Raw genomic sequence first — 10,870 nt, 5'->3', positions numbered from 1 at the left:
ATGTTGGTATATCTCCTATTGTTAGATCATGTTGGACATGTCATCAGGAAGGCACGTCTGGTGTAACGATGAGTTGGTGGGACAAATGGGTTGCTCAAGGCATCGACAACACGAGAGAATGGCCCTTTGTTTTTCAATCGGACAGTTGGAATTATATGAGAAAAGGTATGCAAAGGGGGATATGGAGAGGCACGGAAATTGAACAGATATAATACATGTGGTTTTAGTGCGATTGAGTCGATATCAGACGATTGCCATTGTGTTGTTTTCAGGAGGCTTCACAAGCTGCGATGTCTAGTAGTATTAACCCTAAAACAGGCTTCTCTGCCAGTAGTCCTATAGCCATAGAAGAGCCCAGTGGTATGAAAGCTTCTCCGTCACCTTGCCAGTTTATTTTTATAGACGGCGGATATTCGTTTAATTAGACAAGCTCGCAAAAGCCAAGAACGCCTCCAAAAATACGGACTCACTGCAACCCAAGGCCGGGAGGAGGGAGGAGGACGGGCTCTGGGCATACTACATAGACAAATATTTTATACATGGGGGGGATCCACCCGGGACGATATTGGTGAGGAAGAGGGCGAGGAGGGAGGGAGCCCAGCCACACATGGGGCTGTTGTTAAAGTTCAAGCAAGAACCCATGAAGCCGGCCAAGCTTGTCATTCTCGGTATTTGCGAGATTAGGTGAATGGATAGGCGGGTGGACCGTGATCAGTTTCTATGTGATTTATTTCTTGGCCGAGGTCTCTAGTGAACAAGGGGACGGACAGCAGGGCTGAATCGAGACCAGACGAGAATGCAGTGTAATGGTGCTTGGTGACATGTGGAGGGGGTTTTTTTTTGTTCTTCTTTGTTCTCGGCTATCTGGTGCTGTCAGTTGAGAATAGCACATCACAGTCGGATTTGGGAAAGTGAACTTCATTGAGGTGTTCGGGGGTGGAGAGTCTAGAATCTTGCGTGTAGTGTAAATCATGAGTGTTCCCCTGAAAAAACGACGCGTACTTGTATGCATGTATGTACATATGTAGTATAGTTAGTTATAAGCAGCATAACTGACTATACTGATAATGACAGAGAGCACCCAAGCTCCTCTTTTTGATTCCTTCAGAGACCTCAACCTGAGTTCAGCAAAGTGAAAAAAAGACGCACAAGCCAAGAGAGATAGAGACCAAGACTCTTGTTGAGAGAAGCATAGCCAAGTCTTTGGGTACAAATCTTGAAGGCAGGATGAGCAAAAGCCGAGAATTAATAGGGCCATACTCAACTGCACAATTGCATGTACATATCGGCTATGGTTTACGAAATTTAAGCCGCTTCTTTTGCACACCATGCATGCAGATGGCGTTGCACTTGTAAGAGAACCCCGGCCGATACCATTAGACGGGCCCCTGAATGGACCAGACCAGCCAATCACAGGGCCCTCAGCACCCGCCCACGGTCTCGAAACCAGTCCCTGAGAGACAAAGTAGTCGTAGCTTGTCTCAATTTAGCAGCTCTGAGGGTGGAGTTGCTGTGCGGGCCTGTGGCCAATGAGCTGGTGAGGTTTGGAGGTGGGTGGCCGTAGCTCTTTGTCTTTTCCCCCTTCGCTTTGTCTTTGATGTGTATAACTAGCTAGTTATATACACATACTTGGAGGGTTCTATGGATGCAGGAACATATAGCGACAAAGGTGGTAGATGAACATGCAGTAAGAGGCCAGAATCAGCCCGCCAGACTGCCATCATGGGCGTCTAGGAGCTGCAAGCGAAAGCAAATATGTTTCTGGTACTTGCAGATGGGCGATCCGGAACTGCAGATATGTGCTTGTACTGGTACTGGTACAACCCACCGTGCATATGGGGGCAGAAGCATCCGTGGTCTGGTGTTTCGGGCGGTCCTGGAACGCAGGAAAGGGGACGGACATGGTCAAGAGCCCGAGCTAGAGCAGCAGCAGCCCTGGGAGAGCAGTGAGTCTGAGGGGGAGGCTTCCATTAGACTGAGGTACGCAAGCCCGGAGCATGGAGAGCCAGACAAGTGCGCGTACATACTTTTGGAGGCACTGTCTGTCTGCCAACTCTATCTGTTCAGGGCCAGCCAGGCCAGGGACCAGGGACCAGGACGAGGTTCCATCTCGTAGCCAGACTTCCCCCTGTCAGTTTTTTTTTTTCGCTGTGGTTTTCAAGATTGCAGACATTTGGAGGTGGAATTGGACAAGCAAGCACCAGGGACCCAGAGTTTGCTTCATTATCTCTGGTCTTTATACTTGGCCAATATCAACCGGCGTCCGTGTCCCGCTCTCGGCTCATGTCACGTCCTCGCCCTTGGCTGTTTTCCTCTCTTCTCTCTTCTTCTTGTTTGTCGATTTTCGTCTCTGTTTCTTCTACTGTGTGTGCTCGACTTCTCTCACCGTCGACTCGGACAATCATACTCGCTACCTTTTATTTTTTCTTCTTTCTGCTTGGCTCCCTACCCGCAGTGCCGCTTTGCCTTTGCCTTTTTCTTTTTTCTTTCTGATTTTCCCCCCTCTCCCCCTTCGCCGCTTGTCTCGCGCCGCGTTTTGCATTGCTGCTTAAATTGGCAGTCCGTGGTTCTTTTTAAATCCTAGAGAGCCCAAAGCCCAAAGCCCATACTTGGCTGCTGCTGTCAAGCTGCCCGAACCTTTGTGTGGCTTGATCTTCTCTCTCCGTGCCCTTCGTCCAACTCGAAATCTGGACCCTGCTGGATTTCACCTTGTCGATCAGCGCGTTTCTCTCTCGCCGACACTTTTCGTCTCTCGCTTTGTCTGTCAGTGGTCCGAGTTGCGTCTGTTTCTCGTTCTTGTTCCCAGTCTTTGCCCGTCCTGCCAGTCTGTTTCTCTTTATCACAGACATGTTCTGTACTGGCCTTGACCAAATCTGCGGTTCAGAGTAAAGGCACGAACGAACCTTGTGCACGCCTCCTTTTGTCTCTTCTTCCTCTTGTCTTGTATCGCTGCAAGACAGACTTGTTCGCCAGTTCATCACCCACTCTGGAGGCCCTCGACTCGGCCGTCGACACTCGCCCATACGAAAGCCGATCCAGCCACTGCGATTTCGCCATTTCGTCACTCTTCACGAGCTTCGTCCGTTACTTCGCAGGCGAGTAATGGCAAGTTCCAGCGGCCGGCCCGACCTCTAAACTGCCACACTCCTTTGCCTCCGAGGCTTACAGTCCACAAACCATTCCTGGGCACACATCTCCTTTAGTATCCACGACTCGATTTCCTTGATTCTTACGACACACATCTCCGAGGCTGTCAAGCCACAGGCACATATACACCGACTGCTTCTATTCTTACCAAACCCCATTTCTCAGCATCATGGGCTGCTGTGGGCGCTCGCGCAAGGCAAAACAGTACCACACTGAGCAGAAATGGGAGTACATTGTAAGCCACTCCTCGTCCCCAGGGTGTCACAGCCATACCCCGGAACTAACCCATCGTTCAGACCCTCAGCGACTTCAAGGCCAAGGGCTGCCTTACGCTCTTTGCGTACGGCTATCTGTGGTTCTCGCTGCTAATCTCGGTTGCTGTCTACGCCGTCGACACCTTCACCGCCGTAAATCTCCTGGTGCTGAACAACTGGACCTCTCAAATAAAGCCTGATATCGACCTGAACGTGGCCAAATGGGTGTTCAGCATCTGCATCATTCTATCCTTTATCAATCTTGCCTTTGAGCACTTCCGCGCCTGGCGTGTCATGGCGCGCGGAAACATTGCCGAGTGCTACCTAGACAACTTGGCTGCTAGACTCGAGAGTACGCGCTTTGGCAAGGGCCGGGGCTACCGGCGTTTCCTTGTCTTTGCCGAGCTGACCAAGAGTAAAAAGGGCGTCGAGTACGTGGCCTTGTTCACCTACTTCAGCCTGCAAGCCTGGATCCGCGTGCTCATCTGCTCCGGGCCGCGCCAGGTCATCAACGTCTTCACCATCAAGGCGCTCTATGTGGCCGACCTGAACCCGGGCGCTGCCGACGTCGAGGGCTCGCTTGTTGGCTTCTTCGAGAACCTGAGCACGCTGGCAACCGAAGACTACCAGAAGGCGCTGGTCCTGGCTGGCATGTGCTTCACGCTCGTGGTGTGGGCCTTTTCGCTGCTCTTCCTGGTCATGGCCATCTTTGCCTATGTCTTCTTCCTGTGGCACTGGATCCCTCGTGCCGACGGCGGCCTGGCCGGCTACTGCGAACGCAAGGTCAACAAGACTCTGGTCAAGATTGTCAGTAGAAAGGTCAACAAGGCTCTGCGCCAGGAGGAGGAGAAGCGCATGAAGGATGGCTTCCGCGCTGGCCCGAGCGACGTCCAAGCCATCGACCGAAAGGCGACCCTCCCAACCCTCCCCAACATGGGCTCAGGCAAGCTGGACGTCCTGCCGCAAATGCCCACCCTCCCAAACCTCGAGGCTAAGCCGTCACTGCCTAGCCTCGAGCGCAAGGACACCATGGGCACCGTCTCTACGCTGCCGGTGTACACCGCCAGCGCGTCCAACGCCGACATCGAACTCAACCCCCTCGATGCCCGCCGCCCGCCCCCTGCGCGCGCCCAGCCCAAGCCCGCGCAAAAGTTCGGATACTCTGCCAACGCCCCGCTGCTCACCAACGCCCAGGAAATGGCATACTCGGCCTCGCCCCCCAGTGCCGGCGGCCTGGACGACGCGTACCGCGCCAACAGTCTGACCTCCATCGCCCACCCCGCCCCGCGCCAAAACACGTCCACGCCCATGGCCCGCGCCCAGTCACCCTTTGCTCCGCCCGGCCGTCGCCCCATGGGTCCCGGCACTGGCCCCGACTACGCCCGCTCGCAATCTCCGGCCCCGTCCATGACCCCCGCGCAGTACCCTCCCCGCCAGCAAACCCAGAGTCCATACCCCGCCGGGCCCAGCAGAGCCAACACGGCCCAGACGCCCATGCGCCAGATGAACGCACCAGGATATGGCGAGATGGCGCGCACGCAGTCGCCCGCGCCCTACGGTTCCGGCCCTCCGCCTCCAGGCGGCAGACCGCCCAACAGGGCGCCCGGCGCGATCCCGCGCGCCCAGTCACCCGCTACCTTCGGCCAGCAGACGCGTCAGCCTACTCTGCCGGCCATTCTGCCGGAGCCGACCATCCCCGACCTCGACTTTGGAAATCTCAGCCGTGCCGCATCTCCCAGCCCCTTTAACCAGCAACGACAGCAGCAGCCAGCCCGCCAGTTCACGCCGTTCAACCCCAATGCCCAGCCCAAGCCTGACAGCATGGTCGCTGAGCTTGGCAGCAACAGCCCGCCGCGCCCGACACGCGCCGCGACCAACATGCAGGCCGACAGCATCTCAATCGCCGAGCTCGCCACCGGCAGCCCCGAAAGAGCACCGCGCGCGCAGCCCGGCTCCTCGGCCGCCATTGCCGAGCTGGCCGCTGGTAGTCCGCCGCGGCCCGCGCGCAACCAGACCTCTCACGCCTTTGATGTGTTTGCCAGCGGCGATGGCCGCAACAGTCCTGCACCGTCTGTTCGGTCCGCTGCGGGCCCCGGTAGACGCATGTCAAACCTGAACCCCGGCCCGCCCATTGTCTCTGCTACGAGCACGACCCTCAGCGGCTTCCGGCCCTTCACCCCGTCCATGACTGAGTCGAACCTCTCACAGGCTCCTGCGCCCACCCAGCCGCCAGCCGCGCACCGCCCGGCCGGCTTGCCCATGACGCACGGGTACTCGGGGAGTGGATACGGCTCCGAATACTTCCTGGATCACCGCGACTCGACGCAGAGCTCGGCCTTTGACCTGGAGTACTACGACCTGGAGCGCCAGGGCGACCAGCGCAGATAATCGAATGTCTGATTCTCCGTTTTCCCTCCCAAAGGTGCTGTTTTACTAGTAACGAGGAGTCCCTGGTCTTCTCATCTTTTACTCTTCCGTTCGCTTTGCTCTTTTACTTGCCTGATTTTTGAGATACCACTTTATGACTTCCCCCTTCTTCTCTTTGATATTCCTCTTCTCTTTGTTTATACCACGCCGATGCTTCCTCTTCTACGGCGTCACTTACATCATTCATAGCCTCTCTCTCTCTCCCTCTTCATTCCTTTTACACACACATGATTTGATTGTGGGATCACAAGACCACCGAACCAACCACAGCCACCGGTTATTTATTTTCTCCCTTATGTCCTCTTTTCCAGGTTCCTGAAATTCTGTCGCTGCAATGTTTTATATTCCTCCCTGTCTCTCTAAACGCGCAAAAAATGGTAATACTGGATCTGTAGATATCCAACCTTCCTGGACACAAATATTTTAATACATATACTCTCATGAAGCAAAAAAAAAGATTTGCCTAGAAACTGAATGCAAAAAGACATATTGGACAGTACGGGAATCGAACCCGTGACCTTTCGCAGGTTCGCAGAAGATGCGAAGCAAACGTTATACCCCTAAACCAACCGCCCCGGAGATGATGATTTGACCGGCCGGTATCGGGTGTTACATAGTGTCAACTGAATCTGGCGATGTTTTTTCCCTTTTTTTTTTTTCTTTACAGAAATAAACAGGACTTCAGCCATCATTCATGTCATTAAAAATTAATTAGACGCTTCTCGCCACATTATCTGGCAACACGGATTCATGTTGAAAGAAAATAACGTAGAGTATCATGGTAGTAGTTTCAGATTAATCAAAAAAAAAAAAAGAAAAAGAAAAAGAAAAACTTCGCAGCCAGGCCGGAGCAGCGGAATCCAAGGCATGACTAAGGTATTGAAGACAAGCTTTGTTGAAAAGGACAAAAGGTAGATAAGAAGCACAAGAGAGAGAGGAGTTTGTCGATATTTAATCAAGAACAGAAAATAGCAACAGAGAGACGGAGAGACCACATTAAAAAAACATAAGAAAAAAAAACTCCAAGAAAACGCCGGGTAGAGGGAAGAAAGAAAACCACATAGTTATTGCACCGAGAGGCTTGAACGTCACACAACTCTCAAAGACAACCAACTATTCTCAGTTCTTGCGGTCTTGGTACAACCCGTGCTCGTAGATGTACTTGATGACACCGTCTGGAATCACTGCATACGAGAGATTGGGTTAGGACATGCGTGGTGTATGTGATACGGGCCCAGGGCGCAGAATCTTGTGTAGCTTGCAGCGCCACGGGTCTTGGAGACTTGGAACTTACAATATTGCACGCTCATGTCACGCTTGATGTGCAAGCGGATCTGGGTGCTGCTCATGTTATTTTGGAAGACCTGCTGTATGACGTGGATGTTCTTGCGCCACTTGTGCAAGCTGTCAATGGCCTGCTCGATGTCGGTGCCGGAGCGCTCGACGATGAAGGCGCCAAAGCGGCCGAGGATATGGTCGAGATCCTCGGGGCTCCAGACGCCGGGCGTCGACATGGTCTGCACGAGGTCGGCGCCGGCCAACAGGGCAATCCGCGGCTTGACGTAGGTTGTGCCGTCGGCCGAGAGCACGCCGTCGGGCAGGGCACACGAGATTTCCTCCTCCAGGTGGTCTAGCACGCGCGCCGTCGGCACGTAGTGCGGCTGCAGCGCCTCCCACGGATCGACGGTCACGCCGCACTCTTCGTCGGGGACGGCGGCTTCGCACATGCTCTGCAGGGAGAGAGAGGGTTAGGTTAGCATAGGCTGGGTTGGTTGGGATTTGCGGGTTATTTGGTGTTGCTGCATGTGCATGGCAAGACAAGGGCAGATGCATGTGCAGGGAGCACAAAGCAAAGAGGAGGTATGTGCATGTTTCGGATGGGCGAATTGCGTCATTGCACATCATCTGCGGGTTGCGTGTCGCTTGCGCGTAGTGGGCGTGGGCGGTGACTTACTATTCGGTCGTGACTGGGGGCCAGACCAGCCTTTTTGTAGGCATCGGACACGGGGGACAGGAAGCTGCGGTTGCGGAAGCGGGGTCAGCACGGCGGTTCATGGGCTATGCGGCCAAGAGCAAAGAGTGCCACAGAGGGGCCACTAAGATAGCATCCAGCCGGTCGGGAGGGTTCCCGGTTCGTGAGGGGCTTCTCGTGGCCTGGACGAGGTCCTTCTTACCCTCCAATCACCTCGAACTCGGTGTTGGCATGGCGAGCAAAGTCGGCAGCCATGGGAAACATGCGGAGATGCAAGAAGGTAATAGGCGAGACTGGCAAGACACAGAGAGAAAATAGTCAGCACAACTTGGCTTGGCTCGGGTCAAGGGAACAATCGGCGGCGAGCGCAGGGGCTTCGGGCGGGGCTGGACGGCCAGACAAGTGGGCTCGACTCACAACTGCCGCAAGCCACCAGGACCAGCGGCGTCTTGTTGGGCTCGGTCAGCCTTGTGCGGAGGCGGTGGGCGGGAAACTGGTATGTCTCGAGGGTCATTTGCGACGCGGGGATTGGCGGCGGCGGCAGCGTCGCATAGGCGGCATGGTGGGCGGCGGCGTTGGAGGCCATTGCGGAGCGGAGAGAGATATAGCGGGGAGAGGCAAAGAGGAGATTCGGAGCAGAAAAGAGGCTTCTAGGGCCGAAGAAAGGGTTGGAGGGGCTGTGGGAGAAGAGGGTTAAACTCGCTGGCCGAGATCCGGCGGTATTCGACAAGCGACGACAGTAGAAAAAAAACTTCCAGTAGCGCTACGGCTAAATAGTGCAAAGAAGGGTTTACGATGGCACAGCAAGACAGAAGAACGGCGCAATTGGCGGCAGATTTGGACTTGGTGAAGGAAGGCGTCAAGGTAGAGTTCTGAGAGGGCAGAAAAAGAAAAGAAAATAGCAAAGCAGTCTCGTCTTACAAAGCACGAAACCGGATCTCAGAACAGAGGAGCAACCAGAAGAAGAAAAAGAAGCGCTGCTGGCCGTGAGGCAATTGGCCGGAGAGGGGGGAACAGCAGGGGAGATATATGCCGTTCTAGGCCTAGATCAAAGCTGAAAGACAAGTTGGAGAAGGAGATGGATGGGGATTAAAAAACAAGAGAAAATAAATCCAGCGAAAAATGACGGGAAAAAGGGAAGAAAAAAAGGACGCTGGTGCTGCCAGAAGGCTTGTGCACAAGTGACAAAATATACCTGTACAGCGTTAGTTACAGTTAAACACTCGAGATCGCCAAGACGGGAGACCACCTCTTTTTCTCTCTCTCTTTTCATGTGCGCCTTATCTCACGCTGGGATGTGAGCCCGGCAGTCAGTGAAGCAGCACCCAAACAGTTCATGAGACGCGCCCCGTTTGTCTCTGCCGCCTTTGCTGTGAGTCTGTGTCTGAATCTGTAGCAGGGTGGTGGTCGTCGTGGTGGGGGCACCTGTGTCAAGTACCGGGTACCAGCGCGCCACATACCACCAACCCGCACGCCAGCGGTACCCGTGACTTTGACATCTCCCACGACGGGGGCGGGGCTCCTGGGCCAGCCAGGGCCGTGGCACCCCTCCTCTATCTCTCTGGCTTTGCCTCAACAGACTTGACTTGTGGCCGCTGCAACCGAGCCGAGCTCGCTGGAACCAAGGCGTCGGACCCCCGCTGCAGCTTGAATTGGACAATGGAATCAATAATACACGCGGCACTTGGCGCATGCCACCACACAACTCAAGAGGCGCCTGTGGTTGTTTTGTCGTATCATGTGTCACACATACAATCACACAAAGCGGCATCTGTTATGCGGCATATCGGACTCTCGATTGGCTGTAAATTCTTTGCTGAGATTGTCTCGTTGAATTGATTATAGACACACACACATTGCCAACTTGTGCAACTTGTACAACTTCTCCACGAGTTCCCCCCCCAGCTTTCTACTATTGCGTCGCTCTGCTCGTGTTGCACGCAATTTTCCACGTGGCTTGGTGTTCTCACGCATCGACAACAAATTCTGCCCGCATTTTTTTTTTTTCCTTTTCTTTTTTTTGCCTGTCCTCCTCTTGATAACCGTCTATCCGGTCCGCTGCGAGCCGGTAAAAAATACTTCAAGAAACACAATCACTTCCGCCACCAATCTTCACATCAGCAAAAGATTAAATCTCCCCATCTGGGAATCGAACCCAGGTCACCTGCGTGACAAGCAGGTATGATCACCACTACACTAATGAGGATATCAATTGTTGAAGTTGAGGCATCTAGTTGTGGTCTATGAAGATTTGGAGATTCGCGGCCGGTGCCGGTATTTTTATTTCTATTTTTTTCCTTTTTTTTCTCGCCTCTAATCCGCCCATATTCACCCATGTCGTCCATGCAAGGATTGTTGAAACAAGGAATCAAAAAGAAACAAGCTGCAGTTGGGGAACAGAGCATTGAGGCTTTGCTTCATTCAACCTTGACATCCATTCCTCCGTTCCGCCTGTGGCCATGCCTCCTTCTCCTCCTCCCCCCTTCTCCCTCTTCCTATCCTCCATCTCACAGGTGGGCGGGTTTCTCTATTGCTATAGATGCATACAAGCAAGCATGTCCGGCTCCTTCATCGGTGTAAAGGAAGTTTCAGTAGCAAACCGCCAACTAGCAGATTCAAGACCAATTCCAGGTCCAATCACCGTGTGTTTCGTCCATGTTACCATCACCAAGAGCCTCATATCGCTGTCTGTATATTTCCTTCTACTGTTGTGTTCTTTGCTCCTCTCAACCAACTCTCCTTCTGTCTACTATCAGGCGTGTTTTTCTTGCTTCATGCTTCACTCTTGTTAGTCTGCACCGCCTCCACATGACATCATTGTCTCATGTGGTGATAAGGGGTGCTGCCCATCAGAGAAAAATACTAGAACATTCCCCTCTTACTTCCCCCAAAGCTACCACAAATTGACAAGATCAAGATCAATGCCTAATAATTAAACTTGACAAAAAGATTTTTTGTCGGCTCAAGCAATAGTTTAACGTTTTCTTCAACCATGGACGGACTGGCCACACAATATTGTGGCACTTGGCTGAATGTACCTATGTACCCGTAAATCTTCCCAATGGCAAGG

At 53.4% G+C, this 10,870-nt stretch overlaps 2 protein-coding genes across 2 annotated transcripts; one reads left to right on the top strand and one right to left on the bottom strand.

The window, feature by feature from the left end:
* Window positions 1–3,316: 3,316 nt before the first annotated feature.
* Window positions 3,317–5,789, top strand: BROUX77_000923 (uncharacterized protein; the record flags this gene model as incomplete). The annotated part of the gene is made up of 2 exons (XM_073753581.1): window positions 3,317–3,382; window positions 3,444–5,789. The coding sequence occupies 2 exons, from the start codon at window positions 3,317–3,319 to the stop codon at window positions 5,787–5,789; spliced, it is 2,412 nt and encodes an 803-aa protein (XP_073609158.1).
* Window positions 5,790–6,947: 1,158 nt separating this feature from the next.
* BROUX77_000922 (uncharacterized protein) lies at window positions 6,948–8,386 on the bottom strand (the record flags this gene model as incomplete). The annotated part of the gene is made up of 5 exons (XM_073753580.1): window positions 6,948–7,012; window positions 7,123–7,558; window positions 7,783–7,846; window positions 8,003–8,093; window positions 8,218–8,386. The coding sequence occupies 5 exons, from the start codon at window positions 8,384–8,386 to the stop codon at window positions 6,948–6,950; spliced, it is 825 nt and encodes a 274-aa protein (XP_073609157.1).
* Between the last annotated feature and the right edge of the window lie 2,484 nt (window positions 8,387–10,870).

This window comes from Berkeleyomyces rouxiae (assembly GCF_048999995.1).
Source record: "Berkeleyomyces rouxiae strain 22BRR77 chromosome Unknown BrBRR77_ptg000001l, whole genome shotgun sequence".
In the NCBI taxonomy this organism is placed as follows: Eukaryota; Fungi; Ascomycota; class Sordariomycetes; order Microascales; family Ceratocystidaceae; genus Berkeleyomyces; species Berkeleyomyces rouxiae.
The sequence above is the reverse complement of the archived record's forward strand: the minus strand, read 5'-3'. Positions and strand labels throughout refer to the sequence as shown.